Source organism: Gavia stellata, chromosome 1 (assembly GCF_030936135.1).
Source record: "Gavia stellata isolate bGavSte3 chromosome 1, bGavSte3.hap2, whole genome shotgun sequence".
Taxonomy (NCBI): domain Eukaryota; kingdom Metazoa; phylum Chordata; class Aves; order Gaviiformes; family Gaviidae; genus Gavia; species Gavia stellata.
The window spans coordinates 6,920,142-6,946,244 of NC_082594.1; the positions used below are offsets into that span (position 1 = coordinate 6,920,142).

The window sequence follows — 26,103 nt, forward strand, 5'->3', positions numbered from 1 at the left end:
TTCTGCCTGACTCTGTGGTTTTACACTTGGTTTCCTGATCACGACCCCATGACTAGTCAGTCAAGGGCATACCTTCACAGTATGAGCATGCTGGACACTCGGCTTGTGCAAGAAAAAGAAGGTCCAGAATCCAGCTCGACTGAACACTAGTTTTGGACAAACCTGTGCTACACTGGTACTACTGCACCTCCCCAGTAGTAAGGGCAAGGATTTAAAAAAGAAAAAAAAAAGGGGGGGCGGAAATCATATATTACAGACTAAGACTTGTAAACTACTTTCCAGTTCTGACGTCATTTTTGCAGGCTCCCAAGGACACAAATCAAAACTGGCTTAGTCATATCACTTCAAACTTAACAGGTAGTTTATCTAAACAGAGCATTTACAAGCTTCCCAAACTGTAACAAAGAGGAAAAAGCAACATTCTGAAAGATAAGTCAGATATGCACTTAAGAACTCAGTAGCAGACAAGACTACGTAACTTAATCTACTGATCAAAAAAGCACTGTTATGTTGCCAATGATAGAGTATTATATAAAATACAAGTACACTAATACATTCTTTTCAAGTAATGTGTTATGGTGAAGGATAAGAGCAGCACAGCAGGAAAAAAAAAGTATGTTAATGGTTCAGCTTCAGTAAATGGTATTAACTACCTTCTTCCTCATTCAGGTACACACAGCTATTGTGCAATGTCTTGGACCACTTCCAGAATACAAACAGTAACATTTCAACTATACACCGACAAGATACACACAAGTGTTTTGAACACAGATTATCACCGTTAATGATGTCTGCCATCTTATCCATTTTTCCCCTTTCATTTTTATTAATTGTACATATTTTAAACCTATATGAAATAGTCTTGATTTGAGAATTCATTATTCCTAGGGCAAGTAAAACATTGATGAGGCTATTTGGTGATACTGACAATAGAGGCAATTAAAATATACTTCCAATAACTAACTTTGATTTAAGATAATCGCAGTAACTAAACAGCCAGAATCCAAACAGTAGAGCAATGTGATCCACAAAATCCAGTACAGTTTTTTTCCCCCCTAATCAGTAAAAAAAGCACATCCCATTTTGAGATTATTAAAACTTTATCAATTTCAATGTGCAACTAACTTAAGGAATGAGTTAGAAATATTTTCAGCAGTGATTTAACATTTATTTGTACTATATTCCTAAGTGTAGTATCTCCTTTGTGTGGTCCCTGGATAATATTCAACAGCTTCATTAGGTTTTCAGTCAAAAAGGCACAAATACATATACCAAATTTCTAGCAACTTACCATATATTTATGTGCTAGCTGCATGCAAAGCAATGTCATAGGCCATAAGTGAAAACTCATTGTGGGAAATAATTAAAATGGACAATTCAGAAAACTTTACAAAAATACTTCTTTTTATTAAAAGCAGCAATTTCAAGCAGAACAATACACAGAATGTAAACATCACTAAGTTCAGCTTCAGCCTGCCGAACCTTCGAGAAAGTCTACACTAAATGCACCTACTGTACTAGCGAGTTAACAGACTATATTATAATTTGAAAATATATTTTCTATTTTGAATTAAGAAAAAGTAATTTATCGTAGTCTGTCCCAGCGCCAGATACTGGCATCATCACACACAGCTATAAGGATACTACTATCCCTGCTAAAACTGGTTTGTCGAATGGCAGCAACACATTTAGGATGAGTAAGAGTCGTACACCTATAAATAAAAGAACATGATTCAGCTGCAACGTTAAATCTGAACTTGCTACTACATTATGGAGCGCTGTTTCACCAACCTCCTACTTATGTGACCTAGGAGGAATTGAAGGGCAAGAGGATTATGCCCTTCATGGCGTATTTTGTGTTCCAAATGGGGACTTGGCAAAGCAGTAATTTCCTGTTCACCCACCACCATTTCTGATCCACCCAATTTTCACCGAAGCACAAAGCTTACTGAATCACATTATTTAGGACTTCATAATGAATGTTCTTTCCCAATGGTTAGAAATAAAATATCGTAATTGGGTGATTAAAGACTGCAGCATTTTCATGAACTTTGTACATTAATGTGTGTGTATATATATACACACACATTTATATAGATAATATATATTACAATATGTAAGTATATATAATTTATAATCTGGTGTGTATACAAATATAATGCATATATTATTTGTATACATAATGTATATGCATTTTATACACATAATGTATAATTTTTAATTCTTTTTTTAATTTGTGTGTGTGTACATGTATATATATAAAAAGACATGCTGTAAAATTGCCTGGCCACGCAAGTGAGGAACTGGAAAGCCATACTGTTTTCTCCACATTGTGCTCACAGCTAACCCTCATACTCTCATTACTCTAGTCCTTTCACCTATTTCTCTTTTGTCATGTGCTACACCCACCTAGCACATATTCTCTTAATTGCTTTGTAAATTTTCCACCTAATTAGTTTGTAAGCTTTTTGAGAAACAAATTGTCTTTTACTATATCTACATACGGTACCCAGCACAATCTGATTGGGGCCTCTTGGCACTACTGTAATATAAATAATAAATCAGTGAAAAATAATAAATGTTGCCCTTCAGGGGGCTCAGAATGTTTATTTACCTAGTAGTTAAAATGGAAAGTGACTACTACTGTTAAAGAATTTCTGTAGTTATCAGTAAAGGAAAAAGGAAAGTACCTTAACTCCTGTCTTAACAAAAATAAAATAAAAAAACCTAAGTACTCACTTGGCTTTATGAGGATCCTCTATTTCTAAATCCCAAACATAAAGTTTTCCAACCTGATTGCCCAGAGCAAGCATCTTCAAAAGAAAGCAGAGGATATAGAAGTTTTAAAATACTATCTCAAAGAATGAAGTCAGAATTTAGAAAGGCTCTATAGCTAATAAATTGTGTGTGCATGCTTGAACATGAATGACTTAATGAGTTTGTTGGAGGGGCCAGAAAGGCTATAAAATTTGCCTCCTTTCTTCCATTTCTTTTATCCATCTCTGCAGGTGAGGGAGGAAGATATCAGTAAACATATCTTTGATGGAAAATAAATATTTATTTGGTGGAACTTTTTCCACCAAGCAGAACCCAGAATTAAATATCTGGAGCTCCTCCAGTTTTATATAAAGCCCCTTACAGCAAACCATTCCATTTTTCAAACATCACATGAGCCAAGACTTTTCCCATGCCCTTAAACATGGAATCAACGAAAAGCTACACACCTTCAAATACAGCAGAGTCAAAGCTGACACATACCTTTTGCCAGAAATCCATTGAAAACCTCATGTACCATATATCACACTGGCTGTAATCAAATCTCCCAAGTATGGTCACATTTGACTCACTGGGCTTGATTTTATCTATATCATCTTCCATTTTTCCAGGTTTCCAGCACACAATGGCATTTTCACAAGACTGGGAGTAAAACAAAAAAAAAAAATCACCTATTATTTGTAATTTATACTGCACATTCAGTCTAACTATAATTATAACCAAAGATTTCATCTCACAGCTTCCCCGATGACATAAAAAAAAAAACCCAAACAACTGGAAATCTCACCTCTGTCCTTAGATCACAGCCACATCACCAACCATAAATCACTGCCCATTGCTGAGAGCCTGCTGCCCTCAAACTTTGCCAGGTTACAGGACCGCAAGAGCCCTCCCTCACCCACTTCAGAGAAAGTCAACCAGATATGCTCAAACACACTTTCAGGAGCAGTTCAAAATCAACCTTGATTTGAGGTTTGTTTACCCAATCCCTTCAACCAACAGGAGCGTGATGCACCAATTTCTGACAAAGAGGCAGTAAGACCGCCTAGTTTAATGTTTGCAAGTAAATGTTATGGGTGGGCACAATAAACACAAATCAAAGTTAGTCTATTATGGGAACCCTCATTTGTCCCTTTAGCAACAAGACCCCTCATCAGTATCTATATATTCTCCTTCTGTATTCTCTACCAATCTAGTTAGTTGGTATCCCTGTACTTGTAGCAGAGGTACAGCTGTAGTAATAATTTCACTTTTTAAGTACAAGCTGCTTACCCACACATCCTGACAGTTGACAAAATCCACAATACACTCCATAAAATCCTTTGACACAGCATAGTAAGTTAACCTAAGATCCAAATTCTAGTAAAACTTCTACTGTTTAAGAGCCTCAAAACAAGCAAATATGAGTAATATAGCTGAAAAAGCTGTCACTTTACCTTGGAAAGAATTAGATCTCCCAACCATCGTACACAGTCAACATAGTTTCTATGTATGTCTCTCGTAGAAAAGTCAGGAAAGTGAATTTTCTGGGAAATAAAAGGCCTATGGAAAAAATTGCCAAGTGAGAGTCAGAGAAACACAGAAGCACCAGTCTAATTTTTAATGATCAGTTTTAAGATATCTCGATGTTAAAAGGACAAGCCTGTCTTTTTTGTTGTTTTAACAGTTTTATAACAAAGTTGATTTTGTATGCTGCTTTGCTGTTTTGTTTTTTCTTTTAAACTGGGAACAGTCCCTGTTTTCATCCTCATTCCTAATGAAATAACATTTCCCACTGTACAAGACTGTGTAGAGACAGTGCTAAACAAAACCATTCCTTCAGACGCCGAATACAGCTTCCATTGCCAAATGGCTTCAAGAACTAATTAAAGCTCAGTTTTCCTGATGCTGCTTCTGCCACATCTAAATTGTTAAATAGAAAAGCACACTAAAAAGCATGCTAAAAAAGCATCATTTAATATTTGGTAACATTACCAAAAAAAGCGAGAGTATTTTCACAGCTAGACTCATCGCTGAACATGTTCAGTGTGTTTTAGACTCTTCAATTCTCTCAATGGTTTAACTGGAAGTTAAGATTAAAAAGTTGATGAACTTCATAAAGGAGGATTTATCTATCATGTATCTAATTGCTGTGTTTACTTGACAATTTACTCGTATCTGAAGTCAGATCAGAGAATGATGAAAATTAAGGTTATTACTACATAAACAGTTTTGTCCCCACCCTGAAGTCAGGTAACAGATACAATAATTAGTAATAACTACCCAATATAAAGATACTACATGGATTTGACTCCTTCCTAGAAATTTTGAGGTGAGAGAAAGAAAAGCCACTGACATCTTAAAACACAGTGAAATACAAGCTTTGATTAAGAATGATAGAGATAATAATTCCAGACATTTTCTAGTCAAGCAAATAAGAAATAATTAAGGTATTTAAAAATAAAAGTGTCAAGAATTCGTATCTGAATTCAATAAAATTCTACTGAAGCAAATGTCAATAAGACACATCTTCTGGAGAGATTCGGTATCCAGCATAATCCCCAGGTCACCCACTATCCCCAAGAACTCCCAATTTGGATAGGAATTAACCTGGGCCATTGATGAGAACATTCATATTTTGCAAAGACAGCCAAGAAGATGAAGACTACGTACCTGTTGGTTTTATTTGGGTTGTACTCATAAGACTCTTTGATGGCATTTATCATTCTCTTGGAATTAATTCTCCAGAGTTTTAGAGAGTGATCCATCCCACAGGACATGATTTTTTCACCAAGAAGATCATAATCCTATGTATATAAAATAATTTTGAGCACCCCCAGCCTAAGCTGCATTATATCGTCTCAGATTTTATTCCATCATTTCCATCAAACAGCATTTTCTGCATAAAGAATGCAATACAACTGTGTATTTCAAATAGAAAAATACTAACAACTTGATCCTGCTTACTGCAAAGAAGCACAGTATCTTAATAATTATATTTACTCTCTCTAGAAAGAGAGGCATATGCAACAGCACTGACAGACAATGAATCTACTACTAGTGCTCTTCCCTCAGTAAATTCCCTAGGTTTCATTTTATGGAGCAACTTTGGCAGAATTCCAGGGCTACCAGGTGGGTGATGGCTATTTACAACCACAAGAGAATAATACAGTGTCAGGTTTCATATAGATGCACCCCTCACCTTTCAGGTCACGCACCAGGAATGGAAACAGTTCTTAAGAGCAGCGTATTAAAAGTCAACTACTCTAGTTGATATTTGCTGGGTACCAGTGTCTGTTCACAGCCACTGAAAAGCAGCATAACTCACCTGAAATAACTGCTTTCCTTCACTACCATGTCTCTCAAGGTTTATTTGCTCTTGCTGCTTTGGCTTGACAAGACCTCAAGAACTTCAAAAGTGGGACCATCATGAAAACTTTTTACTCTTTCTAGCCCCACTGAGCTCTATTTTGTTTACTTCTAGGCTGCACTGTGAGAAAACTAGCTACTGAAACATACAGAAAGTGAACACCTGTCCTGTATATTGAGAGGTGGCCAGATCAATCAAACCACCTTAGATTTGAACTTGTCTATCCCCTTAAAACAGTATTTATGCACTTCAGGGTTTTTTTTAAGTAGGTATAATATCAAAACAGTGCACAAGAGGATAAAAAGTTGCATATTGTAGGCTTACTACCCTTTGTAAATCTAAATCACTGCCCCACAGTCTTCCACTTACTGCACTTAACACCTCATCCCTGTGCCCTTCTACTCCTCCAAATATTGCAACCAGCGTGTCTGTCTGGATGTTCCACAGTCTCAATGCATGATCTATAAAGAACAAATAAAATTACATGCTGCTTTTTATATGTACATATGAATAATATATTTCAGCTTAACCACTTTCAATAACAGGTGTTCATGTAAACATCAAAAAGGCACTTAATTCTTCTTCACTTGTTAGAAACAAAGGAGCTGCATTAACTAAAATTGCCATTACAACTAAGCTGCTGTTAGAATAATTCTGTAATTGAGAAAGTGTGCCCACCCGCCTCCCCTAGGGACAGCTTTTAGCAAAAATATACTTGGATCTTTAGATAATCCGAAAAGCAAAGAGGAGTCTGATCTTGGACAAACATGCCTTTATTCAGTCTTATCTCAAAAAGAATTTTATGCATCAAAAAATGATAGAATTCCTCTCAGCCGTTCTTACATCAACATTCAGAGAAGTTTTGATTTTACTTTTTTTTTTAACCTCTAAAATATTATTCTTTATGAACCACAGACTGTGGGGATGGGAAAAGCTCCTTCTATAAACAACGTGTTCCAACATCAGTCGGACTAATCCACTTGTTTAAAGAACGTTTTAACAATTTCTAATGAAGAACCTCTACTATATTTCCCATTTGGAAACGGGAACCTCTAGTGTGTTTCCCTTTTGGATTCCACAAGTACACTGCACTGAATTACAGCAACACCAACTGGAAGGCCACACAGTCCCAAATATTTTCCTCTTTTTCTACTCATCTCTCAGCCAAGCAGTTCTGAGACTCCAATATTCTCCTGCCTCATGCCCTCTTGGGGATAGTACGTGGTCCAGAGATTGCACTTTAGAACTTGTAGTACTATGGCTGATGTCAAAATGTTATTAAAAAGAGAACCTAAAAAAATATACAGAACTCAAGAAATTCAACGTTACAGACCCACAGCACAAACTTGACAGTTGCAAGAATCAGAGAGGTTCCCAACTCCTATTCTTGTGTAGCTTCATCAGTAATACCAAATACGCTAAAGTCAAAAGTCCCCTTACATGAACGTTTCCAACTCTAGCATGCCTGAAGGCTTGCTCTTGCAGCAGATCAAGTATTCCCTCACTTAAAACAGTCAAGATTAGGAAGTTGTGACTGTTTAGACACTCTGGACAAGCCCGTGAGACACCATACCAAAAACTCGCTTCTCCCTTCACTAATATGCTTTTTACACAAAGTCCAACTAAAGTCAGAGCTGCTCCTGAGCGACAGAGAATCAAAGATTTCCTCACGAACACGGTGGTGAATGCTGTCTGCGACATTAAGACATCCCCACTAGATGGCAACATGACTCAACAACTGAAAAAAATTGAACTCGGAAAGGAAAGAGCAACTCCAATGCTCATGTTTCTTCTTTCCTAAAAGCAGCACTGTTCACAATCCCTTTGCACCACAGGTGGAGTTATGTTTATTGTAGGCCATGGATTTAATATGTACAAGACATATAGCCATAAAAGAGCAAGACTTGCTCTCGACTTTCAAGGAAAACTTGTTCAGTGCCATTCATAAAAAATTCATGGAAGTTTTGGCCATCGTCAAGACCAAAATCCAATCCAAAGTATCCTGATTTATACAAAAACAAAAGAGGTTTTTTATCCTCACCTTTGCTTACAGATAAAAGGAGATTTGGATCTCTTGGATGGAATTTCAGTTCATTGATTGCATTTCCATGGCCCACGTAGTGCTGGGATAGAATTCAGAGACCAAGTTATCATTTCCCCTCATGTTCACATGTATTTAGAAGACATAAGTTTCATGCCTTACTGAAATGCAAGCTGTATCTCAAAGTTCTGAGCACTCACCTTTATGCACTGCATTGTAATAGGATTAATTATCCTAATAATACCCCTGGATCCCGCCACAGCCAGAAGAGGATGGCTTGTATTGCTATCATATGTCCACGCACAGGTATAGAAATTTTCATCTGCCTACAAGATCTTACGCTAAGGAACACAGAAGAAACAGGAGATTTTTTTTTAAAAAAGCAAAAGCAGCACTTTTTTATTTTTTAAACAATATTATTATTTTTAAGTAAACTTGTTGCTGTTTTACACAAATGCCCAAGAGTCTCTGCTTGACCCAGCAAGACACATGCTTGATTATGCATCTGCAAATACAAGCAACATTGCCTTTTCTATAGATGCCAGTTTCCTCATTTCTGTTCCATGACATACAAGGAACACCTCCTCTCTCTTGGCATCACTTTTCAACCTCTTTCTCCAAAACATCCAAAGACTGGGAATAAAATGAGGATGAATCAAGACTGAGTTCACAAGTTATGGACCTGTGTACTGCAAATGATCAACACAAGTTATTACCACTTCAGAGCATGAAACATAACTGGTATGCTTTAAACCCACAGTTCCAATTCACAGCGGAACTGAGACCACTGTAAAGCAGCAAATGTGAAACATTAAACAAATGTTACTATTGGGAAGACTAAACTGATGGAGAATCAGTTTTCAAGTATTTTAAGACAGCATGTTCCATGAGTCTGCATTTCTCATATTATTTCAGTAGGAGGGAATCTAAGATATGGGAAAAAGGTAAGACTTGGACCTAACATAAGGAATGTGCCACATGAGCAAAGTATTAAACCACAGACAAAACCTTTGTATGCTTTTTCCTACGAAGCCTCTTCATTTTTCATAAAGAGGAAGCAAACAAGTGGCTTTTTAACTTAAAAGGATACATCAGCATCCACATACGACTGCAACAGACGGATTTCTCCTTGGGAATGACATTCATATAAAGTAACCTGAAGAAAAAAAAAAGAGTGGGAAAGTTTGCTGGTTACTTGTGATATTTCAAAAGGAAATCACATGCACCTGAGTATTGACTTCCTGATGGGGAGAGGTAGTGAGCCTTTATGGTTTAGATCTCATTCATCATCTGTTTGTTTCCAACAGGTGGAAATGATTTGATAAAAGAATGCTCACAGCAGTTTCAGTAAAGCACCACTCCAGGACTTGTCAGCAGTCCTTCCCAGATATTAAAATCTATTATTTGAATTGTCTTAGTAAGATTAAACTCTATTTGGATTTAGTTACTGCAGCCATCTCCAACATGACTTGGTCTTTTAATAAGCCATTGATACCTTGTTTAATCTTAGTTTAGCACTTTTAGTAACTTCCAGGTGAAACAAAGTTGGAAATGAAAGGCTGCTTGTTTATTCACAACACTTGCATAGAATGCACTTCAGGAGTTATTTTCAAGACTGAAATGACACAGATCCTTGCTCAGAAGCAGCCTATAAATTCACTTCACAGAGGCCATTAATTTAGCTACTGAGCTGCCTGGCATCCTTGCAGCCACCGCTCATCCCATTTTAGAGCATATGACCTTTTGGAAACAATAACATCTAAGAAGAGTAATTTTAGCGAGAAGTTACATTTATGCACCTCTCTTCCTTATCCCACGTTTGTATTACCGAAGAATTTTTTCTTTACTATATAGGCTAATTCCCAAATAGCTAACACATGACTTCATAAAACAATCCAGAGGATGCAACTCTTCCAGATAACAGATGCTAGACACCTCAGAAATAAAGCTTTCTATATGAAGTATCCTGTGTCCATACTAAACACAGGTAAAAGGCTTGGTTGAAAAAAAGAATGCAAGCAGAACGACACGGAAGGGCTTATGGTTAAAAACAGATTACTCACTCTATTGCTGCCTACAGTGGCAAAAACGAGAGGATCACCTTCTTTACTGTGCCAGTTAAACTGGACTCCAAACAAAGGCTGACCATGGTCCTCCTGTAGATGTAAAGTAAGATTAGAGACAAAAAAAACTAAAAGCCACAAGCATATTATTCTGTGAAACTCAGCTGTGGTGGTAAACAGTTTAATTGATATGTTTTCATCCTCAAACTACTGGGTTCACATCCAGCACAATTTCAGATAGTGAACAGTTAAAAAGAACAGTTTTGTAACATCACATTTTAACTTGGCTGTCTTAAGGGAGGTTAAAGAAATACTCTGCCTCCCCCCCTTCCCTTTTTCTCCCCACTCTTCCCCAAGCTTTTAAAAAGTGAAGGGAAAGAACTGTCGTCTCACAGTTATGGCCAGAAGCTGGCAGAACTCCTGAGTTATATTTGCAGCTTGCAATTTTCAACAAGGCAACCCCTGCATCTAAGGCCATATCTATATGCATTTTTTATATTGTTATAATTACTTCCACACAAGTATTTACAACTTCACAGAGGAGAATTATTAGGACAGAGAAGAATTATACTGGTATAAGGGTGGAGAAGGGCCATATTTAACTATTACAGCACAGTAAAGTCTTGCAACTTTATCACAGCCACGACAAACTCTCCCCAGCATGTCACAATGCTGCTGCAAAGTTCATGTCTACAAAGTGTTTTCAGATCACCTTCACAGTTACCAGAGAAATGTCAAGTATTATTTTTATACAGCTTACATCAATTCAATAGAGAAAAAAAAGCAGATATGTTTATGAATTGTGGTGAATATGGTGGTGCTTGTTAATAATTGATAACAGTGTTTTGGCCTGTCCTGACAGGATGTTTTCAGTGAGAATAATGTTCATTAAAGTGCCTCCCCACAGGGGACTGTCTGGGACAGCGCAGGCAGGAAGGAAGTGTCTCATGACGGCTGTTAAGCAGCCTTCAAATGGCAGTGCTTCAGAGACAACACCAGAAACATTAGCCCTGGCAGCTCTGCCCTATCCAAGAACCAAAGAATAAATTTGAGGAGAGGGTGTGGGTGGGGAGTCCAACACTACTCAGAAAAAGGAAAGTAAGGAAGTCTGGAAGAATTTAAAATAGCATTATTTACTGAGAAAGGCAATATCTGTTATTAACAGAAATAGCTAGAAGAGATAGAAAGAGAAGGGAGAAAATCTTTCAGAGATGAAGGCCCTCCTGCAGTTCTTAAAGAGGTAACAACTTTCAAAGCTGAATACAGATTAAAAAGAATTGTTCAAAGTTTACCTCAAAGTATTACCCATCATAACATGAAAGAACACACTAGTGGCTTTATGTGATGAGGGATATGTCCTGTCACCCCAGGACAGAAGGAAAATGCAGGTATTCAGCATCTGTAAAGCGTTATAGTTTAACTAGAGATGAAGAATGAGGAAAACTGTATGCCATAAAATTGCATACACAAGGCCATGATTTTTAGTGCCCAATAAAGCTAAGAATTTTACTTTCTAGGCTTATTTTTTGAGTATATTTAAGTCTCCTTAAAGAGAATGGCTGAGAGGTCAAATACAGAATACTTAAAAAAAAAAATTCCACTAATAATTAGTTGTTTTTTGAATTTCTGTGTGAAAGAGTTCATGCTGGCGAATACCGAGGGCTTTTGACATACTGCATGAAGATAACACAGGTAAAATGCATGGATTCTTACCACTTTATTACAGAGATCTATTAGCAGGTTTTGCACTTGTTTTTCTGGAATAACCTTGTTCTCTGTCACATGCACTATTTCTGATAAACTTAGTGAAATGGGAAAAGTGAAGAGGAAGATGTTTTTCCCCCTCAAGATAGGATATTTTTCCAGCATAAGTTGTGTTAAGTTTTTGATTTTCTAGGTAGGACCCAGACTAGGATGATACGTAGTAAGTAGAGAGATAGAACAGAGGGCTATACTATTTCTATGTTTCTGTATTTGAGTACTTACCTAAGTATTTATTAAGCTTTTTCAAAGACAACCTATTTCCCTGGAAAAATTACTCTGCGAGACAAATGTCCTTAGACTACTTACATAATCTGCACTACATTCCTCACATTGAGTGCTACAACCTCCAAGAACCTGACCATACACACTGCAGTTTTTCTGGTATTTACTGGATGAAGGAGTCAGGCAGAGGCTCTTGCAGGAAGTCACTAGGGCATCTGAAGAAGTTATGTTCACCTCATTTAAACTACCATCATCCTCACGGGTCAGAGACAGCACATAGCTATTTTGATAATACTTGTCCGCTCTAACTTTTGTCCCAAATGCTAAATAACGAAGCAAGTTTTTAAAAATATTACACTTTTAGGTGCTGCACATTATGGTTATCCTGAGATGCCAAGTCTGTCATGCAAATCTGACTACTGGTTTGTACAGACAGAAGAGTGACCCAGATGCTGATCCAAAAGTAGAATTGTGAAATGCCATCTTGACCCTGGTAAGGAGCACAAAACCCAAAGCATTCAGGTTCTTCATGCACCAGAGAAAGATGGCAGAGGAGAAAATACGCCTACAATTGTTACAAAAGCAAATAAATAAAAATCAATGGTTAGTTCTGCCCTTACTCACCGAATGCCAACTCAGGTTTAGTCAGACAATAAGACTAGACCTGTTTTTAGGCTGAAGGCAGCAAAGTACATACTATGCCAACACAAAAAATAATCACCTGCAACTACATGAACACATTTTAATATGCTGTCACCCACACTCCCAGTGAGGAACCAACTGACCACACATGCATTTCCAGTTCCCAGAAGTGGAAGCAAGCCATTATTGGCAGTGGGTTTAGTTACCGCCCCTTTACACATCAACAAGCTACAATCTTGCATGTGGCTGGTTACTAATTCCCAGCTCTGGGGACAGCAAGCAGAAGCTGAGAGGCAACACTGGACTGCTAACAACCAGTGAGCCACACCCTAAGCAAGAGCAAAGGGTAGGGCAAATAATAGTATTATTTTAAGGGAGCACATCAGAGCAGAATACACACAGTTCTTTGCTGGAAGATCCATAAGCAAAACATATATGGATGTACGTGAGGATATGCATCTGTTAGCCGTCTATGCTCATTTATAAACTACATTTCCATTCAGCCCACAGAGAGAAAAGATTTTTCAGTACACCTTACAGTAACTTAGTACTGCAAAAAGAAAAAAAAAAAAAAAAGAGGCAGTTCTTTATTTCCTGTCATTTTCCAAGTTATATTTTTGTTTTCCTGATGCTTAAATTCCACCCAAAATAACTTTCACAGTAGTGTTTAAAAAGCATATTTAGCAAGCACTGAGTTTTTCAGGCTGAATCATAACCATTTAACATTCAAAGCAGACAGTAATGGCCATATTTCATTGTTTCCCCAAGGAAAAAAAGTAAAAAGCAAAATAAAAGGGAAAAACAAGAGTAGGAAAGTGGAAAACCACATAATTTATACATCCCTAAAGAATATTAAAATTAATTTCCATGTCTTTAAATCATGTTGACCCTTCATTAATTTCAGTACATGCACCTTACAGCATAGTTCAAAGACATATAAACTATGGGATATATGATGTGATATCAAAAGAGTTACAAGTGTCTTCCTGAACCCACATACAACATTCAATCATTAGAATTTATCTCCACAGTATCTGCAAAATTAGTATGGTGGAACAGGAAAAAGAGAAGAAGAGAGGCTTCCTCAAACACAAAGTAAAAAGGAGTTACCGTATTTGGCTGCTACCTGGTCTTTGTATTAACATGCACGTTTATTACTATTATTAGCATTAATTTTAGTTCGAAGAGAAATGGGGAAAAAAGATAATAAAAATATCCCACTTAGCTGAAACACTACATTTACTCCCTCACAGCTTGATTCCACTTGCACAGGAATCTGTTCCCAGGCCCTGATCCAAATCCACAGAAGTCAGGGATTGCCTAACTTCACAGGGCGGTCTTTTGGGTCACCCTATAGTGGGGCCTCCGTTGAAGTTGGGGTGAAGGAATGTTCTGTTTTCCCAGAAGACACCTGAAAAGTACTAAACCCTTTAGAGTATTTGGTCTGCAGATAGAAAACAAATACATTTAGCAAAACTCAGACCTTGTTAAATGTTTGGGTGCCGAAAGGCCCGCACCGATGTTTGAAGTATGACTTGAAGCCGCAAAAAGCACTATCTGCGGGGGTGATTTATGTGACTCACAGGAACAGCTGCCTACCTAGGTGAAAATGAAAGAGCTTCCCTTCCTCCTACACCCTGAAAGGACTGGAGACAATTTTTATACTCCAAAAAACACATTAAGATCAACTTGTTTCCCAGACGCTTTTGTCAGTGTAACTTCATATCACAATTTCTCCATTGGCAAAGCTCCTTTATGAGGTTTCCATGCTTCAAACCTCTTATTCCCTCCCGCTCAGCTACCCCAGCATTTCAGTGAGGCAGCCTGAAGCCAAAGTTCAGAAGCAGCTACATCAGCACCGCTCAACAGCTAAGTGTGGGGGAATGACAAAAACTTCTTAAAGCAATTCTGCAGAAAATATCCACTACGGAGCTGCACACATCCTCTTGTTAGCTAAATATAAAGCTTAACAAAACTCCCATCTTGTTCCAGACACAATCTTTCCTTTATTTAGAAATCGTATAAAAATCAAATCAGATGGCACATTTACAGCTCTTGCCACATAAATATCCCACACAAGGCTGGGGAATGAAGAATCAACATCCTGACAGTGTAAAAGAATCAAAGAGAAAATTCATTCAGTCTATCGTAGTCTGTCACCAGTGCAGAAGAAAACAACAATACCCTAAAACACGAGAACAGGGAGTAAAGACCATGAATCCTTATCCCTTAATACCACCAGGTGTTATTTGGGAAGATAAATATGACCTAGATCAGGTGGGAACACAATGCTCACAATAAATTAACCAAATTGCACTACACAGCATTTATGAAAATTGCCAGAGGACAGAAAATATCTGATCTGATAAGTGCGAGGAAAAAGCTACTCCAAGATTGTTGTGTTGGTTTTGTTGGTGGTTGTTTTTTTTTAAATACATTCCAACATGTAGAAAAATCTGTACAGGTTCTATGCTTTGCATCAAGTTGTCACAGCTTTTGTTTTATTTGAATTTGTTTATCCAGTTTCTTATCTTTATCTCAAGCAACTACAGCTTCAATGAAAAACGTAATTGGAACATATCACACATACCTTCGTAAACCTGTACAAAAATTGGGTTAATTGCAGCACTATCTACTGTTTCCTATATCTCAGTATCCTTTTTTTTTTTTAAACCTTCGGCTACTCCAAATAAGAAAGGTACTTTCTTCAAACGAGTATGGAACATAATTGTATACAGATATATTAAAAATATCTATCTTGACACTGCCTCACAATCAACATTAACATGACTACCAGCAAGCAGTAGCCAGCATTCCCATGTTGAAGCTGACACATACCTACCTTTAGGCTATTTACACATTTGAAGGAATATTTGCACTTCTTCGACTTCCACTTTCCTTTCCCCCAGCTTTTTCTTCCTGGTGCATTAGGAGTGTTTGTTGGTGTATCAGGGCGTTCGGTGTTAGTACCACTTTCAATACTAACGGCATCATCCTGAAAACATTCAAATTATATAGAATGTAATACAGATGTCATTAACAGCTGTATAAATTCAACTAATTTTGCAGCACTTGGCCTTTTCACTTTTTCTTCTCCTCCATAAGAACACCAAGTCCTAGGAGATCTTCTGTTATTTAGATTCACGTATTTAAATCTATTACTAACATAACAGCATTCCTCCCTAGAAACAGAACATGAGTCACATGAGGACTAATCCAAGAGGGACAGATGTGAACTGTGATCTAGTGAAGTTTCTTCAGAATAGTGGTAGCTGCTCTTAAGAAAACGTCTAAAGATAAAGTGGTTTCCTTCCCTAGAAAACACTTTGATGTAGGTGAAATGAGTCCTTCTGAACTACTGAAGAAAGAGGTTGTTTGTGTAAAAACATTATGCTTAGCCATACCAAGAATCTAACCGTTCTGAGAGACTTCTGTATGCCCTCAGCAGCATCAGGCACGGCTCAGTTCTGCAATGTCAGCACTGCCACTAGAAGAGGAAGTCCCACCCCTCCCTCCTGCTCTTTTCCTACAGAAACTTGCTTCAACTAAAGCTGAGTTAAAAAAAAAACAAAAACACCACACAAAAATAAAATTAGCTTGCTGTCTGCTCAGCTAACTAATTCAACTGTCCCTCCAACTGTCAGCAGCCAGAGCCAAGGTAAAGAAGGGGAAAACTGAAAAAAGGGGTATGAAAAACAACTCACCCAGTTGCTGAACAGTTTTCAATCAGCTTTGGACAATTAACAGAAACTACAATTTCATACACAGTCTGACTGCAGGACACTACTCAAAAGGACATTTCTGTTCTCTGCATCATCCATCACAGTGCACTTCAACTTCACCTGCATCGTAACTGGCAGCCCTGTGCTTCCATATGAGTAAGTTCAGCTTGTTAAAAATCAACATATTTTTTTTTTTTCTGGCAAGGTCGGTTCACTTTCCATCAAAGTAGTGGGGGAAAACAACTCATCTCAAGGCCATGTGATTTCTAGATCTGAACTAAGGGAAACAGAGGCAGACAACAGCCTGTCACTGGAAGAGATTAAGTGTAACTTGAAGATGCATCAGGAGCTCCACTAGGAATACGGAATAAGGTCAACTATAAACATTAACAGGCTAGTTCCCACCAAACATTTATTCTTTGTCCCAGTTTCATAGCTGTATCATCAGAAGCCAATAGAGGTATACCGGTCTTTGGTTGCCCAACAACTCTGAAAATCAGGACATCAAGAGGAGAAAAAGGAGGAAAGACAACACGCAAGCCTGTAAGTGAACTGCCCAAACCTAGAGTCATTCCCTTCCCGCTGCACCCCTAAAAGGGCCAACCCTCCCCTCGTACGGATAACCAAATTTAACAATTTTTATGTTTTCCAGTTTCTTCTCCTTTACCCTAAGAAATTTCAGCACTTGCCAAATTCTCATCTCCCAAGCACACTCGCTACCCGGAGTCGTAATACGTCGCAAGACTGACGTTTTCTCTGGACTAGTCAGATATTGTCTATATAAGAACACCAGGTACCTGCTATGATGCAACTACACTGGGTATCTGCAACTATAAGAAACTTGCACCCAGCGTACCTGTGGAACAAAATACACCCTTTCTTCAAATTAACACTATTATGCCAACTTTTAAACAGAATCCCCGTCTCTCAGGAGTAGTGGAGTCCAGTAACAAACTCTTGAAAAGGGAGTCCTTTCACCACTGAGACAGGTCACATTTTCAATAACCAGACAGCCCACACGCGTGGTCACTGACAGCCTACAACAGACACCAAAGCAAACCTGAACGCCTTTGTCACTGAATTACACTTGGATTCACAAACACTGCCGAGCAGTAAAAAAATTCAGTAGCAGTGGTATGGAGCACCTTGAACTTGCCTGTCACCTCACAAGCAGCACTTCCACAGGTTGTGGGGGATGTGGTCCAGATCCCTCACTTTCTGGGTAAGTGCTCTAACCAGAAGAAAACCCACACTGCATAAAGCTAATGCCCAAATAACACCCCCCACTCAGTAACTACATAAAATCATTGCTAGGTATCTCAGACTATGTTTGTCTTTCAAGTATCAAGCTATGCTGTATCAATCAGGTTACCTTTGTTCTGAACACAAGATTTTAGCCTAACTTGGAGGTTACAGTCCTCACACCCCGCTGCCTACTTCTGCTGACAGAAGCTTACCAGCACTGTCCCCCATTCCTCATTCACCAAAGGGCTGCACACAAAAATTTATGCTGCATGTTACTCTGCAACGAGACGGTGAAGACATACAACACAAAACTGCAAGAAAGATAGGAAATCTTGCTGATTTGCGGCAAAAAAAGAAAGTCTGACATCTTGAAGCGGACTTCGAGTCAGAGCCCGCTTAGAGTTTGGGCCTCAAATTCTCCCTCACCCACGTGGAGGGAAAGTGAGTGCCTCTCCCCCAGACCGCGCCCGCCTCTCCCACCGGGGCCTCCCTCTAACGGCCCCTCTGCCTCGAGGGGCAGCCACCGAGCCGAGGCGGGCGGGCTGACACCCCCCTCTCCCTCTGCACCCCCATCCCCTCTCCCGCCCGGGATGCGCCCGCGCCCCGGCGGGGTCGGACGGGCACCTCGGGCCGCGGGACACCCGAGAGGGCCGGCCCGGGAGGACCCGCACAGCGGGGCCCGGCGGGCGGCGGCCCCCCCTCGCCTCAGCGCTCCCGCCCGCCCCCGGCGCGAGGCCCCGCGGCCGCCGCGCGCGCGCTCCCGCCTCACCGCCCCTCCCCCCCGCTCCAGCCGCCTCTCCCCCGCCCGGCCTCACGTTCTCGTCGCCGGACAGGTCCCCGGGGTTGCTATTCTCGTCGCTGCTCAGCTTCTGCTTCTTCGCCGGCATCTCACCCGCAGCTCCCGCCGATGCCGCCGCCGCCGGGGCTTCTCCCCGCTCAGACATCTTCCCCGCCCCCCACCCCGCCACGCAGCCGCAAAGCGCGGACGGGGAAGTCGAAACGCCTGCCGTAAAGCAGCCCCGCGCCCCGTTCCCCGGCCGCGGAGCGGCGAGCTGCCACACTGCTGAAAAAGCGCTCTTCCCGCGCCCGGCGGCGCGCGACGCCTCAGGGGCTGGCGGCGCCTCGAGGGCGGCTGGCTGAGGGGACAGCGGGGTCCCTGCTCGCCTCGGCGGCGCATAGGCGTTAAATTAACCCGTCTTTTAACAGCACTGAAGCGTAGTGGCACGTTATATCGCTGCCTGTAGCGCGGCAGGGCCAGCCGAGGACGCGTGTGAGGTAAAAACTAGCAGTCCCTGTCGCCACGAGTGCTAACGGTCCCCCTGTCCATCTTCGCGCGGTTCTCGAGTGCCATTTCTTGTGCCTAAAGGGGTTTTTTTTGCTCTCCTCTTGCTCTACAGAAGTCCTTTAGACTGAAAATGGTGTTGCCGGAGAAGGAAGATAGGCTCTGCTCTGTTGCCTGCTCTTGTACTCCCTGGCAAGTCCTACTACAGCTGTAAATGAAGTAATTGCAGTTGCCAGATTTTTATTTATTTATTTATTTCAGAAACCACAGGTCCCAGAGTCGTAATAATTACGAACAGTAAAATAACTTCTACCAAAGGGGAAAAGTAATCTGCCCACAGGCGCAGCCTCTTATCTGCTTTTCTTGTAGGGGCAGAAACAAGTCTTTCCTCCCTGAGGGAGACATTCCAGTTTCAAAAAGTGATTGCTTTGAGGGCAGTGACAGAGGTGAGCCATACCCTGTATGTAAAATTTAATCTCACATAACCTTCGGAGATGAAGAGGAAGAGATATGCTTAAAATGGTGCCATGTACTGTAGTGCTTTTAGCAGTACACAGCCTCTTTTTTTCTTCTGCAGAACTGTAGGCTCCAATGAAGCATTACATAATATATAGCAAAAGGCTGTAGCTTACAATTAATAAAAGCTCTGTTCGGGTCTGTGCTGCAAGATCAAGGTTGTGATAACAGTGTTTGTGGGAAAATACACAAAGAAAGAACAGGCTTGTTTTTAAAATACGACAGGATGTTTTTAGACTGGCATCTTAATTAAGACTATATCGCGAATGTGCTGCGGATCTGTTGAAAGAAGGGCAGGCACAAAGTTTTCGGTGGTGAGGGTTTTTAACTTCTCACGGATGCCCTTGAGCTACTGGAGAGAAGACAGCTCCTCTTCATTTTGCAGCTGTCAACTGACGCCCTGCAGATGGCCAGCTATGCATTCAACTCCACCACGTTTCACTGGCTGATCCAAAACATAAGGAAAGCGAAAGCCTCAGCTAGCCTGTGCTTCTTGGCCCACATGCAGGAAGGTTCCCCACCCACACCCAGAATCAACCAGTTTGGTCTCAAATCACCAACTTACTGGGCCCAGACTGGTCTCTGCCTTCTCCTGTCTTCTGGATGCTAGAGGACTTCCTTCACCAGGTGACAATCCTGCTGGCCTCTCTAGACAGTTCTTAGTCTAAACCACTTGCCTTTTTTTGCTTTCTCAGAAGACGTGAAAGGCCAGTACACCGAGAGAGCTGAGTTTCCAAAAGTCATAGTACACTTCATAAGCTTCTATTTAAAGAGTTAGTTGTGTGGTTAAACACAAACTTGAAATTTAAGAGAATTTGCTTCAATTTGTGCTCTGTCAAGATTCTCTTTGGAAAGCCTCTGTGCTTTTCTGTACCTCGGTTTCTCAACTGGGGAGAAGCATTTCTTACATCCTGGAGGGGTATTATGAAAAAATATAGTTTATTATTTGTTCAGTTAGCATGATACTGCTATATAAATACCATACATAGATTAACTAAGAAATAATAGGGCCCTTGAAATCATGTATGGAGGAAAATGGGAGAACAATAAAATATTATTTAAAAATTTGCAGTCAGTTTCACGTAACGATGATTTAGTGGCATTTTAAAAGCACACGATTGGTACTTGGGAGGGCTAGATTTGTTATATATGGGAGGATTTTGCCAAATGTGAGTTCTCATAGGATTGCAATAGTAAATGTAAAAAAAAAATAAACTCTGGAATGCCTTGAAGACATGGGGTCTTAAGAGATGAGCTGGTTTGGGGGTTCTTTTTACATACCAGAATATTTCTGGATCATTCAGGGACACTGTAATACTTTTTATATATGTGTGTTGAAAGTAAATCAGTCTCACTCCTTTCATTCATTCTCTCCAAGGCACGCTTCTTCATAGAATCATGGGATCATGTAGATTGGAAGGGACCTCCAAAGCTCACCATCTCTAACCCCTGCTCAAAATAGGGCCAGTTAAAGCCGGTTCCTCAAGGCCTCATTGAGTCCAGTTCTGAATACTTTCAAGGTGAGAGATTTTGCAGCCACGCTGGTCCCCTCTTTTCAGAGTTTGACTACCCTCATTGTAATGAGTCAGAAAGTCCCGTGCTGCAGTTTGTGTCCCTTGCCCTTCATCCTTTCCCTATGCATCTGTTTTCTCTACATCCTCCCATCAGGCAGCTGTAAACAGCAATAAGCTCTCCCCTTAGCTTTCTCTTAAGGCTGAACAGACCCAGTTCTTTCACATCATGAAAGATCTTTCTTCATACATCATGAGCTCCAGTCCCCTGACCAGCCTGGTGGCCCTCCACTGGGCTCAATCCAGCATATCAATGTATTTCTTGTACTGGGGAGCTCAAAACTGGACACTTGTAAGATGTGGTCTCACAAGTGCCATATAGAGGGGACGAACCGCTTCCCCTAACTTACTGGCTACACTTGCTAATAATTGCTGGTATGTGGTTAACCTTTTTTGCTGCAAGGGCACTCCACTGACGACTCATGTTCCACTCGCTGTACACCAGGACCACCGAGTCTTTTTCCACTAGACTCTTTTGTTGACCCCTAAGCTTTACTGTTGCATAAAGCTATTTTTCCCCCAGTGCAGGACTTTACATTTGCCTGTGTTGAACTGCATGAAGTTCCTGTGAATTCATTCCTCCAACCCGTCTAGGACCCTCTGCATAGAGGCCCCGATCTCCAGCTTATCAGTTATTTGCCCCCAGTGTAGTATTGTCTGCAAATTTGCTGTGATTGCCCCCCATTGCATCATCCAGGTCATTGATAAAAGACATTAAGCAGTACTGGCACCAATATCTATCCCTGAGGGATGCCGGTAGTAACCTGCAGCCAGGTTTGTACCACTGATCATTCTTTGAGCCAATGGCCAAGCCAACTTTCCACCCACTTCATAGTCCACTTATCCAGCCATATTTCACCAATTTGACTGTAAGGATTCTGTAGGAAAACGTCAAAAGCTTTGCAAAAAGTTTACAACATCCACAGCTCCCCTTTGGCCCACACAGCCAGTCATCTCATTGTAGAAAGCAATCAATTTGACCTGGTAAATACATGCTGGCTGTTTGAAATCACCTTCTTGTCCTTCATGTGTTTGGACACAGCTTCCAGGAGGATTTGCTCCATCATCTTCCCAGGGACTAAGGTTAGGCAGACTGGTCTGTCATTCCCTGGATCTTTCTTCTTGCCCTCCTTGATGATAGGTGTGATGCCTACCCATCTCCAGTCATCAAGAACCTCCCCAGATCACCATAACCTTTCAAAGATGATAAGAGAGTGGCCCCACAAAGAGATTGGCCAGCTCCTCCAGCAGCCTTTGTTACATCCCATCAGGTCTTGTAGACTTGTGTATATCCAGTTGGCCTCAGTGCTCCCTAAATTCTATGCTGGGTACTGCTTCACTCCCATAGACTCTGCTACTAGGCTTGGGGAACTGGGAAGCCTAAAGGCAGACCATATCGGTGAAAGCCGTGGCAAAAAAAGCAGTGAGTACCTCAGCCTTTTCCATGTCCTTTGCCATTGTGTCCCCTGCTCCATGGAGCAGTGGACCCATATTTTCCTCAGCCTACCTTTTGCTGCCAGCATACCTACAGAAGCCTTTCCTGTTAACCTTCACCTCCCTGTCTGGTTTCAACTCCAGCTGAGCTTTGGCTTTCCTAACACCAGCCCTGCATGCCCAAGCAATGTCTCTGCATTCCTCCTGGGCAGCCCATCTGTGCTTCCACTTTCCGTACACTTCCTTTTTGTGTTGGGGCTCAGCTGGGAGTCCCTTGTACATCCATGCTGGCCTCCTGCCACACTTGCTTGATTTTCTGTACATCGGAATGGACTGCTTTTTCTTGGAGTAAGCTTGTTCTTGAAGATCAACCAGCTGCCCTGGGCCCCATGCCCTCTAGGGCAGTCTTCCATTGGATTCTGCCAAGAATATTCCAGAGTAAACCAAAATCTGCATTTCCTGAAGTCCGGGGTTGTGATTCTACCGGTTGCCTTGCTCATTTCTCTCCAGATTTTCAACTCTACAGTCTTGTGTTTGCTGCAGCTGAGACTGCACCTTCACATCTTTGACCAGTCCTTTCCTGTTTGTAACAGGTCCAGCAAGGCATCTCCCCTGGCATCTTTCTTCCTTGATATGCTTCAGGTATTCTATATAAAACAGAAGGACCTCCACCCTCCTGCATTCTTCCAGTGGTGATTTTGGCAGTCAGCTGGTCCAGGTAGTCCAGTACTTTTTTCTCCAAGAGTAGGCAGTAAAGGATACTTAAGAAAAAATGTAAGAAATAGGGGTGGTTTAAAGAGGCTAAGTAAGCTCAGGGTTTCTCAGCTGTGTAGGCAACACTGAATTTTGCCATCCTAAAGATGAAGGGGCTGTGCTGTGCTGGGACCGGAGGATACTTGAAATAGAGAGCTAGTGGGCAGACAGATCAAGGAGCAGAGCCCTGGAAAACTCAGCTTGTTGTTCCCACTGCCACAAGGAACATGGAAAAGGCTGGAGAGGTATTGTCCCCGAGCAGTACCTATTGCCCTCAAACCTCTCCCATTGCTCACTGGCACAGCTACGAGTCTGACTTTTTAGAGCTCCAGCATTTATAGTGTGGCCCTGGCCTTTGTGCTGCTCCTGAAACTATGCTGCCTTAGGTAACAGTTATTTTACCGATGTACAGAGATAGCCCCGCACCTAAATTACTTGATACTGGCATCTGCTGTATAAAAAGTGTTCCTTCTTATTGATATTAACTGTTTTCTATGTATAGGTCAGAATTGCTGAATTAACTGGAAAAAGTAATTTTTTAAATTCTATTAGCTCGATGAGAAAACATAGCCATGGCAACTGAGGAGGATTCTGTTCTGCTCCATGTATTGTCAGCTAATCTTCAATTACAGAGGCTGTTTTACTGGTATTTTTATTAAGAATCTGAAAACACAGCTGGATTTTCAGAGCACCAGTTGAGTTTGTAAGTCTGACAGCTAACGTTGTAGTTTTTGCCTTATGAAAACAGCAAATTTAGAAAGCAATGAAAAAGCATTAACACAGAAACCCGTAGCATCCCTTTTGCATAACGGGAATGCAACAGCAGAAAAGGCTGCAGTCTTTTTTCCCCTCTCACTTTTGAAAGATTAATGGGTCAAACCTTTAGCTGACTCATGTTCCGAAAGCAAGGAACAGCTCACACATTTAAATCTTGCTGCAGAAGTTCAGGATGATATGAGTAAAAGTCATATATTTTATCCATCTGCTACAGCTAACAACCTGCATAAAAATGGAAGGTGTATCTGAATCAGAAGATGAGACAGCTGAGTTGATCTAACAGCTCAACACTACTGAAGGAAGGATATCTCACCCACCCCCCTTTCCAAATATTCTCCATGTTCCTAGTGCTGGTTTTCCACCGCTTAACCTTCCATGGGCTCTGCATTTCCAAAGGGTATCAATGAGCCAGATCAGCTCCCTAACCCAGATGAAAACTGATCAAGCGGAAAGTAACTTGATCTTTTCTCTTTAGCTGATGAACAAGACCAGACTTCTGCAGACTCTCTGATGACCACCAGAACTGGTGCAAAGGAAGGCTGGAAGCTGCGGCCAGGAGTGAAAGATGGCTGAGAAACAAGATCTCATCCTGATGGTAGGTAAGCTACAGCTCAGCAATCTCTTGAAATCTCCCTGTGTGCCACTTTGGTTCATGGTTTGTCTTCAAGGGTGAAAGAGTTCGACCCAAGGTGTAGGACTGTCTATATTCCTGTAACAACTCTGCTGTAATGATGACAGAGGGGCCACAACATGCAGTTAGCATCAGTAAAGCCTAAACTCAGCCTGTGGTTTCATGGTCAGCAACAGTGCTGCTCAGGCAGTCCCATCCCACCCATCTAATTTCTTCTGCTTCCACCTGCCCTCCCGTTCTCTGCTAGGGAGTGATTTATATAGCTGTGTAATGAATCACACAGGTCAAACGATCTGGCAGAAGAAAACAAACAGCATTTCTCCATTTTGCCTAGTTGTATTAGATCAGTTCCCTTGTTTGTTCACGATGTAGCTACACAAACAGTTCTGCTGGCGCAGTGCAGGGAGTGGCACATGAACAATTGGTGGGAAGAGAGGGAGGTGGGAGGAAAAAAGCCAGAATTACTTAAGCCAGTATCGTCACCAAAGAAATCCTTATGGACCCACAGCTCATGTGACCAGAGCCTTTCGTCTAGTTTAAAGTGACCTTTCTTCCAGAATAGCTTGTTCTGTGTGTGAAGGAGCTCTTGCTGAACCAGCAAGGCACATTTATAGTGTATGAAAAATATTTATAAAGGGACTTTAGACCCAGCTTATGGAAGAAATGTGGGGGATCTGCAGCCCCACACTGGCTCAGTGAAAAAGTCCAATAACAATGCAACCTCCATCACCAACAGGATTTCAGCTGCTGGTGTGGCAGACATGCCTGTATCAGCAGCAATTAAAAATGGCCCAAATGCTAAGGGCTACTGTCCGTCCTTTTTGGTGTCCCAGAACTTGTTCCTAGAAGTGTTAATAGTAAAGTACTAAACCTATCACCATAGCATCAAAGAATCTGAAAGGCCAGTATAAGAAACTGATGTTCAGATAAACTGTATTTCACTTGCCCTGTCTGTATCATGAACAGAAGTATGTGAAGCTACCTCCCTAGCATTTTCTTCACATCTTCCCAAAAAACACTACTAGTGTGAGATTTGCATTCAACTTGGGAAAGATACAACAGGTCAGGACCATCCAGGGAAGGCCCATGCTTCCATTAGCTCTTGGCGCCGCTTGGGCAGGCTGCTTTTGGCCTGGCTCTCTCCTTAACACCAGGGAATCCTCTTAGATAAACAGCCCTGTTACACAGCCAGTCCCTGGGGAAGTTAGTACAGACTAGAGCCGTGTGCCACATTGTCTGTTCTGTGTAAGCATCACTCAGCAAAGGAGCAGCTATTGCAAAAAATATATGGATAATTGGATAAAATTTTGCAAAAT

The 26,103-nt window shown here is 41.0% G+C and overlaps 1 protein-coding gene across 1 annotated transcript; it reads right to left on the bottom strand.

The window, feature by feature from the left end:
* Positions 1–1,423: 1,423 nt before the first annotated feature.
* EED (embryonic ectoderm development) lies at positions 1,424–18,767 on the bottom strand. The gene is made up of 12 exons (XM_059820720.1): positions 18,639–18,767; positions 15,699–15,851; positions 10,229–10,321; positions 9,256–9,321; positions 8,366–8,491; positions 8,166–8,247; positions 6,494–6,585; positions 5,428–5,561; positions 4,212–4,317; positions 3,259–3,417; positions 2,740–2,813; positions 1,424–1,712 (listed from the first exon to the last, which is right to left on the bottom strand). Exons 1-12 carry the CDS (start codon positions 18,765–18,767, stop codon positions 1,586–1,588), a joined length of 1,341 nt encoding a protein of 446 aa, XP_059676703.1. The 3' UTR covers positions 1,424–1,585.
* Positions 18,768–26,103: the final 7,336 nt, after the last annotated feature.